Here is a 27,813-nt window from a genome sequence, read left to right as displayed (position 1 = left end):
CCCCGTTCCTCTTTCTCCTCTCCCTAAAATGAATAAAATCTTTTTAAAAAACTACATTTTAACTTTAATACACTGTTTTATTGAATTATCTTCAACTCCTTTTTAATTCCAACACAATATTTTGTTTTAAATTCTATACAAAAGGAACTAATAATTTCTGCTCTAACTGTACAGCTTTTAAACTGCAACTTACTTTCATTCTGCACGATATTAATGGCATCATCCATAATACAGTCTGGTGAAAATCCTGCAGTCTTTGATAATAATCCCAATAATGATGCAATTTTCAGTCTCACAGACGGATCATTTTCCTGGAACAAAACAAGCTATTGTTACCTTAATGTTCTGTTCTCAGCTAACCAACGAACAGAATACAGGAAACTAACATTTCAAGAGACTCAATGATCCAACTATTCTAAGGCTTTAACTTTATATACTTCAGAGGAAGTAGAATCAGTATGTTACACACAAATACTACAAAGTAAGTGAGAATTTTTTTTTATGTTTTCGTCATGTCATTAACTTCTAACCAGAAATTAAAAGTACCTTTGGGATTAAAAGCACCTTTCCTCTCTTGTGCAGTTAGACATGAGCGGCACCAGTTTGCAGTACCAACATTGCCAGCACCACTGCTTGTTAATATATCAATAATTATACAGGTTTCAGGTGCTCAATTCCACAACACATCTCTGTACATTGTATTCTGTGTTCACCCGCAGAATATTTTGAGTGAATGAAAAAAATAAACAAATGAGTAACTTTAGCACTACTATCTGATAGATACGTGAATTCCAAACTGCCCTCTTGATGGTCCGCTTATCTGTCAGACCTCACCCTTACTGGACTATTGCCCCTGAGACAGAGGAATTCCAAGAAGCTGGCAAGCCCCCCAAGGAGGAGCATTCTGGACATACCAGGACTTTTGCCTCAGTATCCCCTCAGGCTCTCCCAAACACTATATAATTCGCCCCTAGTCTGTAACCAGTGCTCTTCTCCCTGGGAGAAGTGCCAGGCAGGGTTCCTTTCTGCCTGTTACTCTGGTCTTTCAGACTCCCATGGATTCCAACATTTGGTGCCGAAACCCGGGACAGGGTACTAATTGCCTGGACAATCCCTCTTTGCCGTCCAAACTTACAACCAGGGAAGCAATGGACAGCAGCAGCTCGTCCCGGGCTTACTCCCTGATTCTGTTTGGACGTGTAATTGTAGGTTGATTGGCCAGCAGTCTAACCCTGTCCTGAACCCCTGCTGGACCAGAAAGTAAGGAGTTTCTCCCTCCCCCTTCCCCAGTCGGCCCCAAATTTCTCTCCAAAACACCCCTTCCTGGTCGGATGGTTTTGACTTTGGACCCCATATCTACGGGTGGTCTGCCTCTACTCCTCTACTGGATGGACTTCTACGAAAGTCTAGGCGCACCTAGCCAGGCCACTCTCCTACGTCCCGGGATCTCAGCCTCGGGGTGATGACCTCTTGTATGAAACTCTCTTTCTATGGAGATTTTCTCCTCTCGGAACTGTGACTGCAGGCGAGGATGCCCCCTTCTCTCACCAGTCTCCTCTATTGTGGGCTCCTCTCAGTCCAAACCCTCCAACCAGACTCCCTTTGGAACATGGGCTCCTCCCAATCTCAGGCCTCAGAGACTCGACTCTCTGAGGTTCACAGTTTGGGAGGTTTCTACTCTGAGTGGCCTGCTTCTACAATATCCTATCTTGACAACTTTTGACACTGGACGGGAGGGCATCAGAGATTCCTTACGTGCAGGCTTTTCTTCTCTCTTCACTTCTGTCCTTAATTTCTGTGCCTTCCGTTCTACACGCAGGCCGTTTTGGCCAGAGAAACCCCACCTAAAACCTCCACTCCTAATCTTTCCTTCTCCGCGGACTCCCAACTCTCTCCCTCCTGCCTGACCCCCAAGTACACCCCTCTCTGGTTCTTCTGCAAACTTTTTCCACTAGAGTCTCTTCCCTCCAAGAGCCCCCTCCCTTCTCCACTGTGTTCTTAGTCCCCTTCCCCCTCTTTAGAAGCTGTGGCTCTGGCTGCAGTGTCTGTCTCTTCTCTGATCCCTTCTCACTCCTTACAAACTACAGTTCTGTCTCTTCTCAGACCCCTCCTCCCTCCTCACAAACTGTGACTGTGCCTCTTTCCTCCTCGCCCCCTCTCCTCTCTTCAGAGCTCTAAATCTTTTTTGACTCCTCTGACCACGTGGCGCCACACCAGTACTTTACCCTCCTCCTCCTCCTGCAGATTCTAACCCTCCTTCTTTCCATCCAGCTGCTCACACTGTCCATCCATCTGCTTTCTCTCTTCCTCTCTATTAAGCTGTATGAGTTAATAATCTGTTTTGTCTCTTTGTTTGTCAGAAAACACCTCTAGTATAATTTTAATTGAAACAAGTAAAGCACACTCATTTAAATTCCTTAATTCATATGTGTATCTGAAGTCTTTAATATGTAACTGTGTCTGTTTCTAAGGCCTTAAACCAATAATTACCCACCTCTTAAACCAGGCTTATTTTTTTTTTGGGGGGGGGGTTTTAAGGAGAGTCAGAGAGAGGGATAGATAGGGACAGACAGACAGAAATGGAGAGAGATGAGAAGCCTCAATCATCAGTTTTTCGTTGCAACACCTTAGTTGTTCATTGATTGCCCTCTCACATGTGCCTTGACCATGGGGCTACAGCAGACCGAGTAACCCCTTGCTTGAGCCAGCGACCTGGGTCCAAGCTGGTGAGTTTTGCTCAAACCAGATGAGCCTGCGCTCAAGCTGGCAACCTCAGGGTCTCGAACCTGGGTCCTCCGCATCCCAGTTCAACGCTCTATCCACTGTGCCACCACCTGGTCAGGCTTACTCATCCCCACGGACTCTCCCTGCAACCCCCACCCTTCCTGTTCCAAAACCTTCAGGGGCTTATCCCTCGAACAAGCCTTACACCTAATCAATGAGGCAGTAATTCCTCTCCATCTAGTAGTCCCTAATCTCTACAGGTCCTAGACCTAAAGAATGCCTTCTTTACCATTCTTCTACCCCCGGACTCTTACTTTCTGTTTGCCTTTATGTGGACTGTCTTACCCCAGGGGTTCAGAAACAGCCCACACCTGTTTGGGCAGGCACGAACTCAGGATTTAGCAGCATGCAATCTCAAAACTAGTACTCTCTTACAATATGTAAATAACCTACTCCTCTGCAGCCCCTCCCTGCCTGCCTCAAGGAGACACATCACCACCTTTCTTAACTTCTTCGCTGTGAAGGGATATCGTGTCTTCTCTGCTAAGACTCAACTTCACTCTTAGTTAGTCCATAGTCTATCTGGGCATCACCTTAACCCCCACCACCTGAGGTCTCACCCTAGATCTAACTCAGAGCCTCTGCAGTCTCCAACCACCCACCACCGCAAATCAAATCCTTTCTTTCCTCAGTCTAATAGCACTGAATTCCCAATTTTGCTCTCTTAGTCAAGCCCCTCAGTGAGATCTTCTGAGCATGGCTTTTAAGGTCTATAATGGCCTTAAAAGGAAGTAACAGAAAAGGCAAATAAGGCCCAAAAGAGGTCAGGAAATACCAGCTTTGGCATACACTCCAAATCAGGGGTACCCAAACTTTTTACACAGGGGGCCAGTTCACTGTCCCTCAGACCGTTGGAGGGCTGCCACATACAGTGCTCCTCTCACTGACCACCGATGAAAGAGGTGCCCCTTCCGGAAGTGCAGCGAGGGCCAGATAAATGGCCTCAAGGGAGCCGCATGCAGCCCGTGGGCCGTAGTTTGGGGATGCCTGCTCTAAAGGTTCCAGAGCCCTAAAGGGCTTCAGAGAATTCCATCAGGGCCCTACTTCAAGAGTGGAAAAAAGGTCATTGAACTGAAGCCTGCCAGGCTTCCTGGCCCCATCAAGGGACACATCATTGCTGTGGAAAGAGGGACACAAGAACGTAAGCTGCCCCCTTGCTCCATGGAGGGAGGGTTCACTCTCTTCTAGCCTTGCTCCAGCCACCTGTGACCTGACCTTGCCCAGCATGCTGGGAATTGCCACTGAAGGCCCAAGGACATCGTTCACGAGCCTAAGGTATTTCTTCTAAGTAGCAGATAAACTGATCTCGTTTCTTGTAAACACAAGGGCCATCTACTATGCCTTACTTGAATATCTGAGTTTTATTTATCCCTCAAAGATCTCTACTGTGGGTATTGACAGTCTGATTTTGTTACTTTATTTAATGTATAACATCTCCTTTATTCCTCTTGTCTCAATGCCCCATGCCTATTGTAGGCTGGGACCTGCTGCTAATTCCAGCTAGAAGCAGTGGTCACTAGGACTTAAACTCTAACTGCAAAGTGTAGAAATGTAACCACCCTTTCCCTAAGTACTTGCAGGATTTATAGGTTACTCAGCAAACTGTTCAAAGACTGTCCAAAAGGCATTTCCAGCATTATATCACCCAAGGACTGACTTTCACATGGACAAGTCCTCACACTGTGATCCTGACCACTCCCACTGCTGCTAAGGTAGAAAAATGGCATAACACCTATATAAGTCTCCCTAATAATTGGACAGAAACCTGTAACCTAATCTATCTCACCCCAAATATCAACCTAATCCCACCCCATGAGCCTCTTCCAGTTCCTAGTACACTACCCGTCAATCTAAGGACCAAACGAGATATACAGGTAAATAAATCATCTCCTTGTTGCTTTAAAAATTTCTATAAAAGTAGGTCTAGGCCCTGGCCGGTTGACTCAGCGGTAGAGCGTCGGCCTGGCGTGCGGGGGACCCGGGTTCGATTCCCGGCCAGGGCACATAGGAGAGGCGCTCATTTGCTTCTCCACCCCCCCCCTTCCTCTCTGTCTCTCTCTTCCCCTCCCGCAGCCAGGGCTCCATTGGAGCAAAGATGGCCCGGGCGCTGGGGATGGCTCCTTGGCCTCTGCCCCAGGCGCTGGAGTGGCTCTGGTCGCGGCAGAGCGACGCCCTGGAGGGGCAGAGAATCGCCCCCTGGTGGGCAGAGCGTCACCCCTGGTGGGCGTGCTGGGTGGATCCCGGTCGGGCGCATGCGGGAGTCTGACTGTCTCTCCCCGTTTCCAGCTTCGGAAAAATACCAAAAAAAAAAAAAAAAAAAAAAAAAAAAAGTAGGTCTAGCCTGACTAGGCGGTGGTGCAGTGGATAGAGCGTCAGACTGGGATGCAGAGGACCCAGGTTCGAGACACCGAGGTCGCCAGCTTGAGCACGGGCTCATCTGGTTTGAGCAAAAGTCCACCAGCTTGAACCCAAGGTTGATGGCTCCAGCAAGAGGCTACTCGGTCTGAAGAAGACCGGCGGTCAAGGCACATATGAGAAAGCAATCAATGAACAACTAAGGTGTTACAACACACAATGAAAAACTAATGATTAATGCTTCTCATCTCTCTCCATTCCTGTCTGTCTGTCCCTGTCTATCCCTCTCTCTGACTCACTCTCTGTCTCTGTAAAAAATAAAAAAATAAATGAAAAAAAAAAAGTAGGTCTAGGGGCAGGGGGACTGGCCACTTCCCTGTCTTATTCCTACTCTCTCTCTCTCTCTCTGAAGCCCAGCGAATTCGTAAACATGGAATCAGTGGTTTCACACAAACTGGGCATCTTGACTATTGCCTTTCATTAGTCCACTCACTCTCCTATTTATTTTTCCAACTTTTTTTTGTGTGTATTTTTCTGAAGCTGGAAATGGGGAGGCAGTCAGACAGACTCCCGCATGCACCCAACCAGGATCCACCCAGCATGCCCACCAGAGGGCGATGTTCTGCCCAATGGGGCATTGCTGTGTTGCGACCAGAGCCACTCTAGCGCCTGAGGCAGAGGCCATGGAGCCATCCCCAGCGCCCCGGCCATCTTTGCTCCAATGGAGCCCTGGCTGCGGGAGGGGAAGAGAGAGACAGAGAGGAAGGAGAGGGGGAGGAGTGGAGAAGCAGATGGGCGCTTCTCCTGTGTGCCCTGGCCAGGAATTGAACCTGGGACTGCCACATGCCAGGCCGACGCTCTACCACTAAGCCAACCGGCCAGGGCTTTTTTTCCAACTTTTGAACCCTGCCTCTTATGTTTGTTCACTAGTTTCTTACAGAACCACATGCAGACCTTTGCCAATCAGAAAACTGGAAAAATCTACCTAACCCTACATACCAACCCTCACTGAAACCTGCCCTCGCGAAACAGAAAAATCTGAAACCCTGTATCAGCAAACCTCCTAAATCCTATCTTTCAACCCCTACAGATCCCCTAACCCTAAAGCTCTCCTATATCCCTGAAGAACTAGGAGAATGAATAACATTCACCTCTTAACGCTTCTCAGTCTTTTACCCTTCACATAGTAAGGGGACAAGATCGTTGGGTCTTCTTGGCTGAAGAAGAGCCTACAAACGGACATGAAACATTTCTTTTAGCTCAAGCTAACTGCTCTCTCCAAGGCTGCCGGGAAAGAATATCTCTAACTTTACCATGGAAGAACTTTCACCCTTGCTATATAACCTTCTTTATCTCTGCATTCCTGATCTCCCAATACTTGCCCCTTTCTTTATCAAGTTCCTACAGGCCTGGATGAGAGAAATCTCTAGGATTACCTACAATCAAATGCTCCTACACTCCTATTCCCCAATATCCCAAGGAGAACTTCACAAGGGAAATATCAGATAGGTAGGGATGACAGCAGGAAGAAGCCGCCCCTCAACCCGAGAAATTCCCTCCTAAATGTTCTCCAAACCTCCTTCCTTTTAAACCACACATATTCAGTCCTTCTAAAAACTTACATCAACAGGTTCCCTGTCTCTAAAAATCTCCACATGTCCTCCCATTCAAGAGGAACCAGACCAGCATGTCTCATGAGGCTCATCTAGGAGACCATGTATCACCATGTCACTCTGTCCAGTTGGCACTCGCAGCAAGCAACTAACAACTATTACCTCGCAAAATTTTTTTACTTCTTCACTCAGGTGTTTGAAGACATTGCCTGGTTCAGACCTTACAGCATGGAAATTGACGACCTCCTTAACTGGATGAGGTACTTGATTCAGCAAGGTTCTCTTTTCTTGAGTTCTCTCCCGAAGAAGCAGTAATTTTCCAATTTTTTCTCCTCTTTCTCCTCATCACCCTTCACCGTATATTATAAAATGAATAACTGCCTTTCTTTTATATGTAACCACAGAGTTGAGAAATGATAGATACATGAATTCCAAACCGCCCTCTTGATGTTCCGCTTATCTGTCAGACCTCACCCTTATTGGACTATCGCCCCCGAGACAGAGGAATTCCAAGAAGCTGGCAAGCCCCCTGTAAAGCCAGAAGCCAGGTCCAGGGCCACCATCAGAGCAGCCGCCCAGCCCATGCAGGTTCGCATTGGATTCGGACAGTCGGTAAAGAAACAACGGAGCCACAAACTGGTGGGCCATATTCTTTAATTCTAGCTTGCACCCGGCAGGCAAGTAAAAATACACACTGGGCTCCAAAAGCCACTGACATTCAGTGCTCACAAAGCCACTGACTTATCCGAGTTTCCTAGAATCAAAGGTTTCTAGCTCACCAGCCTTATTCTCCTCAGTTCCCCATCTCCTTCCTTATCTCAGATACAAACTCTACACAAACTGGCATCTCACTCAGCACTCCGCCATCTTGGCTGCTTCTCCTGGCCTCCTCCACATGGCCTCCTTCTGCTCTCTGCTCTGCTCTCTCCTCTAATGATAATCTCAGGAACCAAGAGCCCAAACTCTCGTTCTGCCCCCACTTTATATTGTAGCTTCACAACCTCTAATCCAATATACAAAACAGGGAAGTCTCTAACACAAAGTCACTTCTCTGAGGCATGATTGGATTGTACCACCCCACATCAAAAAGGGTGGGAAAGGCTTAATCCCAAAACCAAGCCCTAGGCTACAAGGATTCTGCCTGCCTTTAGCCCACCCCAACACACATTAATATCACCTGGGCGAGGGCCTCCTCGTGTTATCTTTAACAAAGTGAGCATAATACATTCCATCTGCCCAACACCCCCCAAGGAGGAGCATTCTGGACATACCAGGACTTTTGCCTCAGTATCCCCTCAGGCTCTCCCAAACACTATATAACTTGCCCCTAGTCTGTAACCAGCGCTCTTCTCCCCCTGAGAAGTGCCCAGCAGGGTTCCTTTCTTCCTTTCAATAAAGCCTGTTACTCTGGTCTTTTGGACTCCCATGGATTCCAACACTATCTATATGCTCATATATTATTTCTTCTATAAACTATACTTCTAGCCCCTAAGGGACAAGGAACATGTCTCACAGTTCTTCTCCATCCGCCATAGTCACTAGCACAGTAGTATAAATTAAGAACTGAAGAACCCCTTATCGTTTAGATACTGCCACCTGACCACAGAAAAACTTGGAGGAAAAAAAGCAGAAGCTGAAGTAATTTATCTACTAAAATACCAGATCCCACATTTGTGATCAAAACAGAACAAAGGGTAAAGAACACTATGGTTATCAGTCTAGAACTGGACCCATTTGGCATCCCTCCTTCATTTCTTTTGTGGCCAGAATCAGCTACTAATGCAAGCAGCCTGACCTGGTTAAAGCAGCTTGACCAGTGTTGGCACAGTGGATAGACAAAGCATTGACCTGGGACGCTGAGGACCGAGGTCTGAAACCCCGAGGTTGCTGGCTGGTGTGGGGTCATTGACATGATCCCATGGTCGCTGGCTTGAGCATAAAGGCCACTAACTTGAAGCCCAAGTTCGCTGGAGTCAACCCAAGGTTGATGGCTTAAGCAAAGGGTCACTGGCTTGGCTGGAGTCCCCCAGTCAAAGCACATATGAGAAGCAATCAATGAACAACTAAGGTGATGCAACTACGAGTTGATGCTTCTCCTCTCTCTCCCTTCCTCCATCTCTGTCTCTATCTCAAAAAAAAAAAAATAGTAAGAGTGGGGTCTGACATCAGAACATGTGAGTTCAATTTTTTTATGACATGATAATGATACTGCAATTGTTTTAAGAGTACTATTCAAAGATATATACTGAAATTTATTAATAAAATTATAAAAATGTCAAGGATTTGTTTTCAAAAGAATCTGGTGCAGAGGGTCAGAGTAGAGTGATTGGAAGTGGACAATGGGGAGGAGTGGAAACGAAACAAGTTATGAAATGTTCTGTCAAAAAGTTAGGGGCTGCCTGACCAGGTTGGTGCAATGGATAGAGCATCAGCCTGGGATGCAGAGGATCCAGGTTCAAAACCCCAAGGTTGCCAGCTTGAGCATGGGCTCAGCTGTAGCCCCCAGGCCAAGGAACATATGAGAAAGCAATCAATAAACAACTAATGTGCTGCAACAAAGAACTGGTGCTTCTCATCTCTCTCCTTGACTGTCATTATCTGTCTGTCTCTGTATGTGTGTGTGCACGCACGCATGTGTGTCTCTCTCACTTAAAAAAAAAAAGTTGGGAATGAAGAGGAACCCAACCCACATTCAAATCCAGACCTGCCTGACCTGTGGTGGCACAGTGGATAAAGCGTCAACCTGGAACGCTGAGTTCAAAACCCTGTTCAAAGCCCTAGCCTTGCCTGGACAAGGCACATATGAGAAAGCAATCAATGAACAGCAAAGGAGCCGCAACAAAAAACTGATGCTTCTCATCTCTCTCCCTTCCTGCCTATCTGTTCCTCTGTCCCTCTGTCTTTGTCATTAAAAAAAAAAAAATCCAGGCCCTCCATTTACTTGTCTGTGTGACCTTGGACACTAAACTGCTCTAAGCTTAGTTCCTTATCTGTAATAGAGATAACAACAGTGTTGTCATCAGGATTAAATAAAAGATTATATGTGCAAAAAGTTTTATAAACTCCAAAAATCTATATAAATGTTTAATTTTTTTTTTTTTTACTGAGACAGAAAGAGAGTCAGAAGGAGAAAGAGATAGGGACAGACAGACAGGAATGGAGAGAGATGAGAAGCATCAATCATCAGTTTTTCATTGCGACACCTTAGCTGTTCATTGATTGCTTTCTCATATGTGCCTTGACCGTGGGGCTACAACAGACCGAGAAACCCCTTGCTCAAGCCAGCGACCTTGGGTCCAAGCTGGTGAGCCTTGCTCAAACCAGATGAGCGTGCACTTAAGCTGGCGACCTCGGGGTCTCGAACCTGGGTTCTCCACATCCCAGTCCAACGTTCTATCCACTGTGCCATCGCCACCGCCTGGTCAGGCCAATCTATATATATGTTAACTGCTCGTAGAAGTATTATTACAGATGATTACTGTTAATAGATTTATATTATTATATAGTAACAATAATAGGTAGGTAGATATTGCTTTTTTTTTTTAAGTAAGTGAGAGGTGGGAGGCAGAGCCAGGCTCCTGCATGTCTCTCACCGGGATCCACCTGGCAATGCTCTACCACTGAGCAAACTGGCCAAGGCTGATATTGCTTTAAATGGGGGGAGAATAACTAAAAATAGATCACCAAGAGACTGAAAATTTCTTGAGAACAAAATCCTAATTTCATTCATGTAAAACACAAGGGAAACATTTATTAGGCCTGTACAATGTTCCTCTACCTTGTCAGGCACTGAGACAGTAATTAACAGACTTGTAGTCTCTGAATTTAGGGCCCAAAGTCTGAATACAAGACGAACAATGGCAATAACAAGAGCTCATAAATGTGCTAACAGGACATTATCCAGAACAATGCCTGATATATAATAAGCATTTTTTTAAACTGAATAACAAGTGCCGATTGACCGGTGATGGCTGAGTTGCTAGAGAGTCAACCTGGGACACTGAGGACCCACATTTGGAACCCCAAGGTCACTGGCTTGAGCACAAGCTAATCCAATTTGAATGCAGGCTCACCAGCTTGAACATGGGGTTGCTGGCTTGAGGTCAAAGGTCACTGGCTCAGCTTGTGCCACTGCCCCCTACCTCCCTGTCAAGTCACATATGAGAAGCAATCAGTGAACAACTGAAGTGTCACAACGAAAAATTGATGCTTCTCATCTCTCTCCTTTCATATCTCTCTCTCCCTCTCTCTCGCATGCAAGCACACATGACAAAAAGAATGTCACAAAAGTATTCATTCAACAAGTATTTATTTTACCACACACTGTTTAAAGCAGGGGTAGTCAACCTTCTTATATCTACTGCCCACTTTTGTATCTGTTAGTAGTAAAATTTTCTAACCGCCCACCAATTCCACAGTAATGGTGATTTATAAAGTAGGGAAGTAACTTTACTTTATAAAATTTATAAAGCAGAGTTACAGCAAGTTAAAGCATATAATAATAATTACCAATTACTTTATGTCGTATTTTCACTAAGTTTGGCAGAATAAATCTTTATAAAACAACTTACTATAGTTAAATTTATCTTTTAATTTATACTTTGGTTGCTCCACTACCGCCCACCATGAAAGCTGGAACACCCACTAGTGGGCGGTAAGGACCAGGTTGACTACCACTGGTTTAAAGAAACAAATGCTGCTCAGCCCTAGCCAGCTAGCTCAGCAGTAGAGCGTTGGCCTGGAGTGTGGAAGTCCCAGGTTCGATTCCCAGTCAGGGCACACAGGAGAAGTGCCCATCTGCTTCTCCACCCTTCCCCCTCTACTTTCTCTCATCTCTCTCTTCCCCTCCCACAGCCAAGGCTCCATTGGAGCAAAGTTGGCCCCGGGCACTGAGGATGACTCCATGGCCTCTGCCTCAGGCACTAGAATGGCTTCTTGGGTTGCAATAGAGCAGGGGTCCCCAAACATTTTACACAGGGGGCCAGTTCACTGTCCCTCAGACCGTTGGAGGGCCGGACTATAAAAAAAACTATGAACACTGCACATATCTTATTTTAAAGTAAAAAAACAAAACAGGAACAAATACAATATTTAAAATAAAGAACAAGTAAATTTAAATCAACAAACTGACCAGTATTGCAATGGGAACTATGCTCCTCTCACTGACCACCTATGAAAGAGGTGCCCCTCTGGAAGTGCGGTGGGGGTTGCATAAATGGCTTCAGGGGGCCAGAGTTTGGGGACCCTGCAATAGAGCAATGCCCCAGATGGGCAGAACATCGCTCCCTGGTCGGCATGCCAGGTGGATGCCAGTTGGGCGCATATAGGAGTGTCTCTGCCTCCCTGCTTCTCACTGCAGAAAAATACAAAAAACAATAACAAAAAAAAAAATGCTGCTCTGCCTGACCAGGCGGTGGCGCAGTGGATAGAGCGTCGGACTGGGATGCAGAGGACCCAGGTTTGAGACCCCGAGGTCGCCAGCTTGAGCGCGGGCTCATCTGGTTTGAGCAAAGCTCACCAGCTTGGACCCAAGGTTTCTGGCTCCAGCAAGTGGTTACTTGATCTGCTGAAGGCCCGCGGTCAAGGCACATATGAGAAGGCAATCAATAAACAACTAAGGTGTTGCAACGCGCAATGAAAAACTAATGATTGATGCTTCTCATCACTCTCCGTCCCTGTCTATCCCTATCTCTCTCTGAAAAAAAAAAAAAATGCTGCTCAAGAGCAGCTTACATTCTAGTATGGGGAAATGGACAAGAAAAAAATAAATGAAAAAATTATATAAAATATTAGAAGATGGTAAGTGCTATGGAGGAAAAACAAACAAGGAAGGGAGCTAGGAAGTGCTGGGGTGAGTTAGGCACTTTCGATTTCAAATTAAGGGATAAAGGAAGGCTTTAGTGAACAAATAGTGTTAAGCAAAGATTTGAATGAACTGTGGGAAGCGGACATAATGAACATCTAAGGGAAGTATTGCAGGCAGAAGAGAACATAAATGAAAAGACTCTGAAAGAGGAATATACTGAGCAGAGAAGATGGCAGACCAGCTTAGACGGCCATGGCAGGAAGAGGGGTTGTAAGCTGAGGGAACAGCATGTCAAAAGACAACTAATTTCTGAAAACACAGTCTTTTGAAACTTGCAAGTATTTTGACTGAGATAGAATATTACATATGTAAATAAAAGGATCTTTGTATGTCAGACATAAGAGATTAAATAAGTATTGTTTGGAGCCTAACTAGGTGGTGGCGCAGTGGATAGAGCATCGGACTGGGATGCGGAGGACCCAGGTTTGAGACCCCGAGGTCACCAGCTTGAGCGTGGGCTCATCTGGTTTGAGCAAAGCTCACCAGCTCCAGCCCAAGCTCGCTGGCTTGAGCAAGGGGTTACTCAGTCTCCTGTAGCCCCACGGTCAAGACACATATGAGAAAGCAATCAATGAACAACTAAGGTGCCTCAACAAAGAATTGATGCTTCTCATCTCTCTCCCTTCCTGTCTGTCTCTCTCTCTGTCTCTGTCACACACACACAAAAAAAGACAGTTTGGAAAGGAGAGAGACTGAGGGAAACAGATAGGAAGCTTTTGGAAGGTAGGACTTTAAGACATTATATGCATCCTGATAGATAAAATATGAAGTACAAATCATCTATAAAGTATTCTTAAAATTCTCAAAAACAGGCTTAGCCTGAATCTAACAAATAGTTCTCACTTCAAGTTCATAGTAAATACAGGGGATAAGGGGGCAAGTTAACCCCCAAGGAAGGTAACAGATCCAGAAAATAAGATATTTTACAAAGCAATTAACTGAGTTTCTTCAACAAGTCAACATAATCAAAATTTAAAAATTCTTCTACATTAAAAAAAGAGCAAATGCCATGTATCAACATTGCCTACATTTTGATTTGAACAAATAAACTATAAAAACATATTTTGGGAACAATTAAAGAAATATGAATATGAACTAGTTGATGATATTGAATTACTTCGTTTTACCTGATGTGGTTAGGTGGTTGTATTCCTTTTTAAGTCCCTTTTTTAATTTACTGAATTATTTAGGGAAAAATATTGTGATACTTCTAAAAACTTCGGGAAAATAAATAGAGGAAGCAATTTTGGCAAAACCGTTACAACCGTTTAGCCCCAGACGTGGGTACGTGGCGCTGTGTGTGGGACGGCTGAGGGGAACCCTGCAGGCAGCAGATCAGTGCGGTGCTGACCCAGTGGCCACCCAGGGCGCTGAGTCCTCAACCAGGGACTCTGAATACTGGAAGCTTCAGAGGAAAGGATTTGCATCATTTTATCTCCATCCAAAGTGCCTAGTACATGGAAGACAGTAAAAGATTGTCTTCCTTTTTATTTTGCAAAATTAACCTATTCTGCAGATGTGATACAACTCTTCAGCACACTCCCAGCAGGTCCTCAAGACCATCTTACCTTGTAATAATGTTCCAGGAGAATCCTGACTACTCCCTCCACACTTTCTGCCTCTACAGGCTTCCTGGCAAACTGAAGTAGGTACTGCAAAGCATCTGCTGGAGAGGTAGCTTTACATAGATCTATGTGGAGTGTAGCAGATTTACTTGGTTTTGTTAGTCGTAGTTTCTTAGTAGCAATTTCCTCCTGTTGTTGCTGCAAAGCAATAAGAAAATTAAGACATGAAAACCTAACTGAAAACAGAGTTGACAATTTTTATTAATTTATTGTGTTTACATAGATTCTAGTGTGCCCCCAAATTCATCCTCTCCTCCCCCGTGTTCCCCAGTACATCCCTTCGTCCTCCTCCCTGTAACACCCTCCTCCCATCCCTCCAGGATTTGCTTTTCTGCTCTCATCCCATCCTATCAGCCTATCATCCCCTTTCCCTCTGTCCGCTTTCCTTCTGGATCCTTTGATCCCGCCTCTGTCTCTATTCCGCTCCTCAGTTCATATTGTTCATATTTTACCTCACCTCATTTGACGGAAATAATTTTCTTTTATACCAAATAATATACTTAGATAATAGATCTAGCCTTAGGACAAAGCTGTGTTATGACCTGGAAAAGGGCACTGGATTGGAGACAAAATTATCAAGTCTTAATTTTGCTTTTCATTAGCTCCGACAACTTTGGGCAGATCAGTTAATTTTTCCAAGTCTCCCTTTATTGCTCTGTAAAGTGGGTCCACTAACATCTTGTTCTGCCTCTCATGGCATGATTAAAAAACTAGGGTCTTTGAAATCAGAATAATCTGGGTTCAATAACCACTTACCCATTCCTTCCCTATTCCATACAAATTCAGTCTTCAGTGTTATCTGGGCTACTGTTAGGTCAAAAGCTAGGAAAGATCCCTCCTCCCCCTCCCCCCAGAGAGTATATGAAGGGAGGACCAACCAGTATCTACAATCAACCATCAATAACAGTTTAGCCCTGGCCGGTTGGCTCAGTGTTAAAGTGTCAGCCGGGTGTGTGGAAATCCCAGGTTGGATTCCTGGTCAGGGTACACAGGAAAAGCGCCCATCTGCTTCTCCACCCTTGTCCCTCTCCTTCCTCTCTATCTCTCTCTTCCCCTCCCACAGCCAAGGCTCCATTGGAGCAAAGTTGGCCCAGGCGCTGAGGATGGCTCCATGGCCTCCACCTCCGGCACTAGAATGGCTCCCACCACAATGGAGCAATGCCCCAGATGGGCAGAGCATCGCCCCCTGGTGGGCATGCCGGGTGGATCCTAGTTGGGCACATGCGGGAGTCTGACTGCCTCCCCACTTCTAACGTTGGAAAAATACAAAAATAAAAACCAAAAAACAAACAAAAAATGTTTAGTGAGCCAGATTATCTCTGCCTTCAAAGAGCCCAGACTGCTGGAAAGATATGAACACTGGTACTTAGAGTACCACTGAGTGATACCGTACAAACCAGTGACTGTAACAGAGTGCAAGAAGCAGGGGAGGAAAAGATTATAAACCAGGCGTCCCCAAACTACAGCCCGCGGGCCGCAATGCGGCCCCGAGGCAATTTATCCAGCCCCCACTGCACTTCTGGAAGGGGCACCTCTTTCATTGGTGGTCAGTGAGAGGAGCACTGTATTTGGCAGCCCTCCAATGGTCTGAGGGACAGTGAACTGGCCCCCTGTGTAAAAAGTTTGGAGACCCCTGCTATAAACTCTTGCTGAGGTTTGAATTGGGTCTTAAGAGAAAAATATCTAAGTCCATTGGGTGGAGAAGAAAAAGAAAAGAATGGCATCCATTCTATGTAAATGAGACAATAAGTAAAAAAGTTAGGAGAGGTACAAACACGTGGCATGCTGGAGAAGGGGTGAGTAGTCTTGAGAAGTAGGAACAACAGAATGTTGGAAATAAAGTGACACTGCAGTGCCCTGACTGGGTGGTAGCTCAGCTGGTTAGAGCATCATCCCAATATGCCAAGGCTGTAGGTGTGATCCCTGGTCAAGGCACATATAAAAAACAACCAATGAATGCATCAATAAGTTGGACAACAAATCAATGTTTCTCTCCCCCCCCCCCTTCTACTCTCTCTAAAAATAAAATAAAATTGGGTTGGTATGATCAGATCCAGGTAAGATAGTACAACTCAGTAAATACAGTGTAGGGCAAAAGTAGGCTTACAGTTGTTCATATGGAAAATATTACAATTAATAAATAACAAGCCCTGGCTGGTTGGCTCAGTGGTAGAGCGTCGGCCTGGCATGCAGGAGTCCCGGGTTCGATTCCCGACCAGGGCACACAGGAGAAGCGCCCATCTGCTTCTCCACTCCTCCTCCTCTCCGTCTCTCTCTTCCCCTCCCACAGCCAAGGCTCCAATGGAGCAAAGTTGGCCCGGGCGCTGAGGATGGCTCTGTGGCCTCTGCCTCAGGCACTAGAATGGCTCTGGTTGCAACAGAGCAACGCCCCAGATGGGCAGAGCATCGCCTCCTGGTGGGTGTGCCGGCTGGATTCTGGTCAGTCGCATGTGGGAGTCTGTCTGACTACTTCCCCGTTTCCAACTTCAGAAAAAATACAAAAAAAAACACAACAATACAAGATTAAAGCCTGTGTTTTGAATACTCACAACTGTAAACCTACTTTTGTCCCACCCTGTATTGGCAACTAATGATTATATAAAAAACTGTAAAGCCTTAAGAATAAAATACAATTCATTAAAGGAAAAAAACACAACCCTATGAATGTACTTAATGCCACTGAACTGGTTAAAAATGGTTAAAACGGTAAATTTTGTTATGTGTATTTTTCCACAACTTTTTTAAAAAGTGAGCAAAGGAAACAGCCAGAAAATCCAGAAAGCAAGCCATAGAAAAGAGACTGTGAAGTTAGAAAAGCTTTTCTTAATCTTGACTCACTCTAAAAGGTCAGGAAAACTAATTTCACATAAAAAGGAGCAAAAAAAAAAAAAAAAGCCAAGGTTAAATCCCAAAGTTATTTTAAGAACAAGAGTAAGGAGCAAACTAACTTGCCTACAGACAGCAAAAATATGCTACAAAAAAATGTGTCCACAAAACAAAATTGAAAGGAAGTGATGATACAGCTGTAATGAATACTGTCAAATCATGGACAGCTAGGGAGTTTGACTAGGGAATTTGTGTGTGTGTGTGACAGAGACAGAGAGAGGTACAGACAGACAGGAAGGGTGAGAGATGAGAAGCATCAATTCTTCGTTGCAGCTCCTTAGTCTCCTTAGTTGTTCACTGACCGCTTTCTCCTATGTGCCTTGATCAGGGGGTTGCAGCAGAGTGAGTGACCCCTTGCTCAAGCCAGTGACATTTGGTCTCAAGACAGAAACCATGGGGTCATGTCCATGATCCCACACTCATGGCTAGGGGATTTTTATGAAAAGAAAGAGCCACAAGAGAGGAAGACTAGATTTATCAGTGCAATTACCTCTTTGTAGTATAAATCACATATATGCTGTTTTCTCTCCCACTTGCCTGTCAGCTCTTCAAGGACAGGGACCTAACATGTATTGGACATGATAGCTCAACTTTCATATACCTGTTGCATAGTAACCACTCATTCACTCGATAAACTCTTGTTGAAGGAATGAATGAAATAATTAAGGATCAGTTTCCTGATGGGTGGCCTAAATCTTGCTATTCTACACGTAAAAGGATCTAAGAAGAGTGGTCTATGGCTCTGAGGATGCTACTGATCCATCGGCATCAAATGGGGGCTTGCCAGAAATACAGATTATTGCGACTTACTGACTAGAACCTACATTTTAATCAGATCTTCAGGTGATTAGTTTACACAGAAAGTCTGTGAAGCACGACACAAGAGATGACTTTGGATCAATCTCTACTTTAGCAGTGACATCTACGAGGAAACACATGAGGAATCACTGACTACTCTGCCACAGGCTGGGCTCAGCAGTTAAACAACTCTAAAGGAGGAAGCTGCCTTCCTTCCCAGGTGAGCTGTTCCACCAAAGCAGTTCCAGCCAGAGGAAGCCTGTGACCCTCGCTTGTTTTGACTGGGCCTCGAGGATTGGCAGACGTTATCTTCAAACCCCTTAGAGCTCTGCATAGCCAATTAGTCCCTGGGCACTTTTTTTGGTAACGGAGCTGGGAGCAGGGTAAGGGCGTTGGGGGGCTCCGCCACTAATTGGTTCTGTGTCCCTTGTACAGCTCCAGAAGTTTCGAAGTCCACATCTGTAAAGGGGGACGCTAATGTAACCTGAATAAAATAGGATAACGGATATATGTTCGTAAGTTATAAAGTGGTTTTTGTTTCTGCTAATATGTATATTTTAAGTGCCAGACTGCACATATTAGTTGATAATTATGACAACAGTAGCGGCCAACGAACACGCCCACTAAAGTGTAGACTCCAAGAGCCCTATCAAAGGAGTCGGCGCTCAATTCAAGCTCGTGGCGCCTGTTCTGAAAAAGTGCCTGGATCGTGGGTAACCTTCCCCTAACCGCGACCGGTCCCGGGACCTTTCCTTCCGGAGCTTACCTGAACCACCTTGGTGAATTCCTCGTACACCCGCTTCTTAAGATGCGCCGCCATGGCTGCCCGTGGACTCTCTCAGCTTCCGTACTTGATGGTGGGGTGGGGGGGGGGTGGGGGGGAGAAATAAAGGAATCCGGAAAACCAGCTTGAGGAACCCGCCACCGTCCCACAAGACAGTGGGATTCCAGGAAAGAGAGGCCGCTTCCGGCTACTCGACTGCCCTACTGCAGTACGGCTGGATAAGGCTGCCTACGCCTCGTGCGCTGGGGAAACGGAAACGAGAGCGTAGCGTGGGGAGGAAGGAAGCGCAAGGTAAAGGGCGGAGGCGCGGCGAAGCAGAGGTAGAAGCAAAACGTGGAGCTTCGTACCGATTTTGAGTACCGGGAGAACGACGGAGAGGGGCCGAGGTGACGTTCGCAACATCCTTTGCTGTTCACATTCTGTGTGCTGCTTGTAACTTCCCTGTATCTTCCAAAAGCTTTCCTTTTGGACAGTCTGCGCCTCGCCTGCCCTGGCCTGGGGTGCTTTATTCTGTTTCTTCACTGCAGTTGTTCAAAAGCTACCCATCTTTTCAGGAATCAACACGTCCTCAGATAGCCATAATGTAGTGGAAAGAATCCTCAGGTCAAGTATCAAGCAACAATGCTTCAAACTACAACTGGCACTTAATAAAAAGTAGCTTCAACTACAAATGGGCTGGTAACACCTGACAAATGTAATGACAGTGGGATGAGATAGTGCAAAACAGTTTACAGACTGTGACATGTAGTTCACGTGTTAGTGTTAATAAATCCAAGGTCAGTTTTACGTTGTACAGTAAACTTAACCTGTTCATTGTTACGACTTTTGAGAGCGTTAATGTTGGATGCTTAGAAAAAGCAGGCATGAAACTAATACAAAGTAATTCATTTAATGTAACTAATTAAGAAAGAAAAAGCATCAGATTGATGGGTACAGAGACCCAAAAATGCATTTACCTTTCAAGGTAAATGTCTTTACCCTCAAGGTTCTACAGTCTAACTGGGGAGAGTAACACCCAAGCTGATAAGTAGTGGGTAACCGAATTGTGCTGGATAACAGAGGAATGTGGTTCAAATAGACCTAACTTCAGGATGTCTCAGGCAAGTTTTAACAGTTTTAATACACCTTGAAAATATAGTCATATCCCGGAGCTGTTGCAGGTTTTCGGTTCCAGGGCACTGCAATAAAGCAAATATTGCAATAAAGTGAGTCACATGAAGTTTTGGTTTCCCAGTGCATACAAAAGTGTGTTTATACTTTAATATATAAATATGCAATAGCATTATGTCTTAAACCAGGGGTCCCCAAACTTTTTACACAGGGGGCCAGTTCACTGTCCCTCAGACCATTGGAGGGCCGGACTATAAAAAAAACTATGAACAAATCCCTATGCACACTGCATATACCTTATTTTAAAGTAAAAAAACAAAACAGGAACAAATATAACATTTAAAATAAAGAACAAGTAAATTTAAATCAACAAACTGACCAGTATTTCAATGAGAACTATGCTCCTCTCACTGACCACCAATGAAAGAGGTGCCCTTTCCGGAAGTGCGGTGGGGGCCGGATAAATGGTCCCAGGGGGCCGCATGTGGCCCGCGGGCCATAGTTTGGGGACCCCTGTCTTAAACAATGTACTGCCTTAATTTTAAAATACTTTATTGCTTAAAAAATGCCATCATTTGAGCCTTCAGGCAAGTCATAATCTTTCTGCTGGTGGAGAGTTTTCAATTTGTAAGAGATGTAATAAAGTGAAAGATGACAAAAGGAGGTATGCCTATGCTAAGTTTTTCAGAAAGGAAGGCATCCCAGACCACAAAGACTTCTGCATATACAAATACATCGAGTTTGGCCCTGGCAGTTTGGCTCTGTGGCATGTCTACCTGGCATGTGGCAGTCTTGGGTTTGATTCCCAGTTAGGGCACAGAAGAAGCTACCATCTGCTTCTCTTCCCCTCCCCGTTCTATCTCTCTTCCCCTCCCACAGCCATGGCTCAATTGATTTGATGGCCTAGATGTTGAGTATGACTCCATGGAGTTCCTCCTCAAGCACTAAAAATAGCTCAGTTGCAAGCATTGGCCCCAGGCGGGGGTCTCTGGATGGATCCCAGTTGGGACACATGCGGGAGTCTATTTCTCTATCTCCCCTACTCACTAAAAAAGAAATAATATATATATACATGTATATATATATTGAATAAGATGTAAAGCACTTAGCAAATAGTATCTTTAATAACTATTAGCAATTAGCCTGACCAGGAGGTGTCACAGTGGATAGAGTGTTGGATTGGGAGGCGGAGGACCCAGGTTCGAGACCCCGAGATCGCCAGCTTGAGCACGGGCTTATCTGGTTTGAGCAAAAGCTCACCAGCTTGGACCCAAGGTCACTGGCTTGAGCAAAGGGTTACTCGGTCTGCTGTAGCCCCATGGTCAAGGCACATATCAGAAAGCAATCAATGAACAACTAAGGTGTCAATGAAAAACTAATGATTGATGCTTCTCATCTCTCTCCGTTCCTGTCTGTCTGTCCCTATCTATCCTTCTCTCTGACTCTTTCTGTCTCTGTGAAAAATAAATAAATATTAGCAACTATTATTATCATTACCATATTCTATCAAATCTAAGCTGCCAGGAATTGTTAAAAAAAAAACACATTATTTTATATAACACATTAAGAAAACAGTGCTGAAATTAAAAAGTTTTTTTCTTCTCTTTTTCCTTTTTTTTAGAGAAAGACAGACAGGAAGGAAACATCAACTCGTAGTTGCAGCACTTCAGTTCTTAACTGATTGCTTCCCATACATGCCTTGACCAGGGGCTCTAGCTGAGCCAGTGACTCCTTGCTCAAATGAGCCAGCAACTTCAGGGTTTCAAATTTGTGTCCTCAGCTTTCCAAGCCAACGCTTTATCCACTGTGCCATGGCCTAGTCAGGCGATGACTGTATTTTTTTAGTGAAAGTGTTCCTCCCATGTGGACTAAGTACTTGTAATTCTCTGAACCCAAGAATTCATAAGTGAGTTACTAGGTATAAAAGTGACAAGAAACCCTGGCCGGTTGGCTCAGCGGTAGAGCGTGGGCCTAGCGTGCGGAGGACCCGGGTTCAATTCCCGGCCAGGGCACACAGGAGAAGCGCCCATTTGCTTCTCCACCCCTCCGCCTCACTTTCCTCTCTGTCTCTCTCTTCCCCTCCCGCAGCCAAGGCTCCATTGGAGCAAAGATGGCCCGGGCGCTGGGGATGGCTCTGTGGCCTCTGCCTCAGGCACTAGAGTGGCTCTGGTCGCAACATGGCGACGCCCCGGAGGGGCAGAGCATCGCCCCCTGGTGGGCAGAGCATCGCCCCTGGTGGGCGTGCCGGGTGGATCCCAGTTGGGCGCATGCGGGAGTCTGTCTGTCTCTCCCTGTTTCCAGCTTCAGAAAAATGAAAAAAATAAAAATTAAAAAAAAAAAAGTGACAAGAGCCACTCCTAATGCAACCCCTTCATTCTCAAACTGGTGTATTCTGTGGGAGAAACTATACTATATTTTAGTTGTTGGTTTAAGTCAGCGATTCTCAGCCTTTTTCATCTCATGGCACATTAATTACTAAAATTTTGTGACACCAAAAAAAATTTTTTTTGCTAATCTGACTAAAAAATAGGTATAATTTATATTCACTCAAACCAGATGGCTATTGTGTAGTCTGTTATTTTTTATTTTACAATTTAAAAGAAATAAGGTCAGTGCCCCTAACTAAGTAACGCAGGTATTGAATGTTTTAAAAATTCTTGTGGGGCCCTGGCCAGTTGGCTCAGCAGTAGAGCGTCGGCCTGGCATGCGGGGGACCCGGGTTCGATTCCCGGCCAGGGCACATAGGAGAAGCGCCCATTTGCTTCTCCACCCCCATCCCCCTCCTTCCTCTCTGTCTCTCTCTTCCCCTCCCGCAGCAAAGGCTCCATTGGAGCAAAGATGGCCCGGGCGCTGGGGATGGCTCCTTGGCCTCTGCCCCAGGCACTAGAATGGCTCTGGTCGTGGCAGAACGACACCCCTGGTGGGCAGAGCATCGCCTTCTGGTGGGCAGAGCATCCCCCCTGGTGGGCGTGCCAGGTGGATCCCGGTGGGGCGCATGCGGGAGTCTGTCTGACTGTCTCTCCCCGTTTCCAGCTTCAGAAAAATACAAAAAAATAAAATACAAAAATACAAAAAAATAAAAAAAATTCTTGTGGAACACAGGTTGAAAGTCGTTGGTATAAGGCATATACCACAAGCCTGTAAGATAGCACCCCAAATTCCCAATATGTTGTCTCTCAACTGGCACCATAACTGAATCTGCCAAAGGTCATCACATTGTTTTTATAATAGCAACTACATCTGAGTGATGGGGTACCTGGAAAGACCAATGAGTTTCTTTGCCAAAATTCTTTCACCATACAGTAAGCTCCTTAATCAGAAACAATGTGTGAAATACCATATTTCTCTATGTATAAGCCGCACCCTTTTTTTAAAATTTGGGGTCGAAAAACTGGGTGCATCTTATACAGTGATTGTAAATTTTTTATTTGCCATTCTTGCTTTTTCACGCGGATGAGTTTTATGAATTTATGATGAATAAAAATTGAAGTTCATTTATATAATTTTTTTCCTTCAAATTTCAGGCCCCCAAATTAAGTGCGTCTTATACATGAGGAAATACAGTAACATGAAAATGATTAGGGAACCACAAATGGTAGGGCTGGCAGAAACACTGCAGTTAGGTGTAATAGTTAGGGTTCCACGAGAAAATAGAACCAACAGGATGGATGGATGGATGATGATAGATAGATAGATAGATAGATAGATGGTATTAGGCTAATATATATATATAGGCTAGTATAACAATTCAAAGACTGAGTAGCTTATAGACAACAGAAATTTATTTCTCAGTCCTGGAGGCTGGGAAGCCCAAGGTCAAGGTGCAGACAGATTTAGTCTTGAGAGCTCACTTCCTGGTTCATAGCTGTCTTCTCATGTCCACACATGGAAAAAGAGTTGAGGGAGCTCTCAGGGATTCTTTTATAAAGGCACTAATCCCATTCATGAGGGCTCTACTCTTATGACTTAATCATTTCCCAATTTCCCTACCTCCTAATACCATCACATTGGGGGTTATGATTTAAACATATAAATGGCCAGGAGTAGGGGGAGGAAGACATTTAGTGTATAGCAATAGGAAAGTCAAATTTGATTCTGGAATATATATTTCTGTGAGAATAAATCATTCCTCCCTCCCTAATGGAAAGGGTCAGCATGTAGTAGAATGATTGCAAAATTATCCCCAATTCTTCCCATCTATGTTTGTAAACCCCTTGAAATGTAGCTTTGAAGCCACTTCCATTAAGAGATGAAATCTGGGCCTGACCTGTGGTGACGCAGTGGATAAAGCGTCAACCTGGAACACTGAGGTCACCGGTTCAAAACCCTGGGCTCGCCCAGTCAAGGCACATATGAGAGTTGATGCTTCCTGCTCCTCCCCCCTTCTCTCTCTGTCTCTTTCTCTCCTCTCTCTAAAATGAATAAATAAATAAAAAAAGAGATGAAATCTGGCCTGACCAGGCGGTGGTGCAGTGGATAGAGCGTCGGACTGGGATGTGAAGGACCCGGGTTCGAGACCCCGAGGTTGCCAGCTGGAGCGCGGGTTCATCTGGTTTGAGCAAAAGCTCACCAGCTTGGACCCAAGGTTGCTGGCTTGAGCAAGGGGTTACTCGGTCTGCTGAAGGCCCACAGTCAAGGCACATAGGAGAAAGCAATCAATGAACAACTAAGGTGTCACAATGAAAAACTTAATGATTGTTGCTTCTCATCTCTCTCCGTTTCTGTCTGTCCCTATCTATCCCTCTCTCTGACTCTCTATAAAAAAAAAAAGAGAGAGAGAGAGAGAGAGATGAAATCTGGCCCTGGGTGTGTGTGAAAGTCCCAAGTTCAATTCCCAGTCAGGGCACACAGGAGAAGCAACCATCTGCTTCTCTATCCTTCCCCCTCCCAGTTCTCTCTCTCTCTCTCTCTCTCCCTCCTTCTCCCACAGCCATGGCTCAAATGGCTTACCTCAAGCAAATTGGCCCCAGATGCTGAGGATGGCTCCATGGCCTGTTTCAGGCACCAAAATAGCTCGGTTGCCAAGCAATGGAGCAAGCTGCAGATGGGCAGAGTATTGCCCCATAGGGGGCTGGCCAGGTGGGTCTTGGTCAGGGCGCTACTGGGAGTCTGTCTTTCTGCCTTCCCGTCTCCCACTTAAATTAAGAAAAAAAAAAGAGATGAAATCTGTATCCTCACCTTTTGAATTGGACTAGCCTTATGCCTGGCCAGTAAAATGTGGCAGAGGTGACAGTGTTAGTTTTGAGCCTAAGCCTCAAGGTCAATCCACATACCAATTTTCCAGGCTTTTTTTTTTTTCTTCAAACCTTAAAATTGTCATAAGTCCAACCTAGCCTGTTTTTTGTTGTTGTTGTTCCATGTGGAATAAAGCTAAGTTGACCCAACTGAGGCCATTTAGACCAGCCCTAGCCCAGCTGATCCACCATCTGACTAAAGATGTGTAAGTGAGCCCAACTAGGACCAGAAGAACTGCCCAGTCTGTAGGCTTATGGGAAATGGTTGTAGTCTTCGTGTGTGTGTGTGTGTGTGTGTGTGTGTGTGTGTGTGTATGTCAGACAGAGACAGAGACAGGGACAGGTAGGAAGAGAGAGAGAGGAGAAGCATCAATTCTTCATTGCAGCACTTTAGTTGTTCATTGAACGCTTTCTCATATGCTTTGACCAGGGGGCTACAGCAGAGCAAGTGACCCCTTGCTCAAGCCAGCAACATTTGGGCTCAAGCCAGCAACCCTGCACTCAAGCCAGCAACCTTGGGGTTTTGAACCTGGGTCCTCTGTATCCCAGTCTGACTCTAGCCACTGCGCCACTGCCTGGTCAGGTAATGTTTATAGTCTTAAGTTAAGTTTAGGGGCCAGGATGTTGTCATGTGGTCAGTCAGTCCCTTAATTGCTAAGTCTACTTGCTACAACAGAAAGGGGAAGAGAATGGATGGGGAGAAAGGCAGAAAATGATGAGGAAAATAAATAGAGAATTTTTTTTAAAGAGGTACTGTAGCCTGACCAGGCGGTGGTGCAGTGGATAGAGCATCAAACTGAAATGTGGAGGACCCAGGTTCGAGACCCCGAGGTCACCAGCTTGAGTGCGGGCTCATCTCATTTGAGCAGGGCTCACCAGCTTGAGCCCAAGGTCGTTGGTTTGAGCAAGGGGTTACTCAGTCTGCTGTAGCCCCCCAGTCAAGGCACATATGAGAAATCAATCAATGAACAACTAAGGAACTGCAACGAAGAATTGATGTTTCTCATCTCTCTCTGTTCCTGTCTGTCTGTTCCTATCTGTCCCTTTCTCTGACTCTTGAAAAAAAAAATAAATTCAATTGGTTTATATATATATATAAAAAAAAAGTCTGCCAGCTGGGAAGAGAGGACACTACCGCTGGAGTCTCAATTCCCTCCTCTGCGGGTAGCACAGGATTTGGGTCAGCTCTAGGACCTGTAAGTCAGCTACCTCTTCTCCCGAGCCTCCATTTCTTTCCTCCATCTCTGAAATACAGGCAGTTTGTTCCTCATGGAGCTGTTGAGAGGACATGCCCACTCAGTGTCTGGCTTAAAGGAAAGATTTGCCTGCCTCCCTCCCTCCCTCCCTCCCTCCCAGTTTTGATTCCCAGTCAGGGCACACAGGAGAGGCGACCATCGGCTCCTCCATCCCTCCTCTTCCTCTTTCATTCTCTCTCCTCTATTCCCATCCTGCAGCCCTGGCTCAGTTGATTCAAGTACTGTACATAGGCCCCAGGCACTGAGGATGGCTCCATTGAGCCTCCTCCTCCAGCGCTAAAAATAGCTCGGTTGCCAGCGGCCCCACATAGGCCGAGCATTGGCCCCAAATGGGGATTACTGAGTGGATTCCAGTCAGGGCACATGGGGAGTCTTTCTACTCTCAGTTAAAAAAAAAAAAAGGTACTTGAGCAGAACAACGTAGACCTGACGACCTGGCACAGTGCTATGGACTTGGGTGTCTTCAGGAGGGAAATCGCAAAGGTTTTACTCTGAGTTTTCCCTTTGGGTTACAGTGACAGCTATATTTAGCATTCAGTTTTATGTTTTCCTCCTCTGAATCTTTAATTTTCTTAATCTCAACAGATCTGAAAAGTCTTATATACCCCTGCAAATGAACACAGATGGTATTTTATCTTTACATTTTTACTTTGGTTTATACTTTTTTTTTTTTTTTTTTTTGTATTTTTCTGAAGCTGGAAATGGGGAGAGACAGTCAGACTCCCGCATGCGCCCAACCGGGATCCACCCGGCACGCCCACCAGGGGCAACGCTCTGCCCACCAGGGGGCGATGCTCTGCCGCTACCAAAGCCACTCTAGCGCCTGGGGCAGAGGCCAAGGAGCCATCCCCAGCGCCCGGGCCATCTTTGCTCCAGTGGAGCCTTGGCTGCAGGAGGGGAAGAGAGAGACAGAGAGGAAGGAGGGGAGGGGGGTGGATAAGCAAATGGGCGCTTCTCCTATGTGCCCTGGCCGGGAATCGAACCCGGGTCCCCCGCACGCCAGGCCGACGCTCTACCACTGAGCCAACCGGCCAGGGCCTTGGTTTATACTTTTTAAAATTGATTTTAAAAAGAAAGGAAGGGTGGAGGACATCAATTTGTTGTTCCACTTATTGTTGTACTTATGGATGGTTGATTCTTACATGTGCCCTGACTGGGGATCAAACCACAATCTTGATATATTGAGATGATGTTCTAGCTAACTGAGCTACATGGCCAGGGTCCACAGATAGTATTTTAAACTATTAATGTGCCTTACTATTTTGCTTTTTTTGTTATGGAAAAGGAAGGGAACAAATGGCATTATTGGGTATGCAAATTTAATTTCTGTACTTCTAGTTTATACCTTTTGGGATAATTTTTTTATAGTCCTATAAACCCCACCACCTCAAATTCTTTCTGGAGCAAAGATTTAATTAAATTGTATTGCCTTTCTGTGGCGCAGTGGCTAGAGCATCGATCTGGGATGCTGAGGACCCAGGTTTGAAACCCCAAGGTCGCTA

The 27,813-nt window shown here is 45.4% G+C and overlaps 1 protein-coding gene and 1 pseudogene across 1 annotated transcript in view; one reads left to right on the top strand and one right to left on the bottom strand.

Annotated features, from left to right (window-relative positions):
- Nucleotides 1-27,813, bottom strand: part of INTS4 (integrator complex subunit 4) — a 166,854-nt gene that overhangs the window by 126,050 nt on the left and 12,991 nt on the right. The window contains exons 2-5 of the mRNA XM_066249569.1: nt 19,059-19,889; nt 18,694-18,777; nt 14,187-14,381; nt 194-311 (exon numbers count right to left, since the gene is read on the bottom strand). Coding sequence (XP_066105666.1) covers nt 194-311; nt 14,187-14,381; nt 18,694-18,747 — 367 coding nt within the window. The 5' untranslated portion in view covers nt 18,748-18,777; nt 19,059-19,889. The remainder of the gene's footprint in view (nt 1-193; nt 312-14,186; nt 14,382-18,693; nt 18,778-19,058; nt 19,890-27,813) is intronic.
- The window catches only part of LOC136317099 (nuclear envelope phosphatase-regulatory subunit 1 pseudogene), a 51,930-nt pseudogene continuing 42,918 nt past the window's right edge, over nt 18,802-27,813 (top strand).

Source organism: Saccopteryx bilineata, chromosome 1 (assembly GCF_036850765.1).
Source record: "Saccopteryx bilineata isolate mSacBil1 chromosome 1, mSacBil1_pri_phased_curated, whole genome shotgun sequence".
Taxonomy (NCBI): domain Eukaryota; kingdom Metazoa; phylum Chordata; class Mammalia; order Chiroptera; family Emballonuridae; genus Saccopteryx; species Saccopteryx bilineata.
The sequence above is the reverse complement of the archived record's forward strand: the minus strand, read 5'-3'. Positions and strand labels throughout refer to the sequence as shown.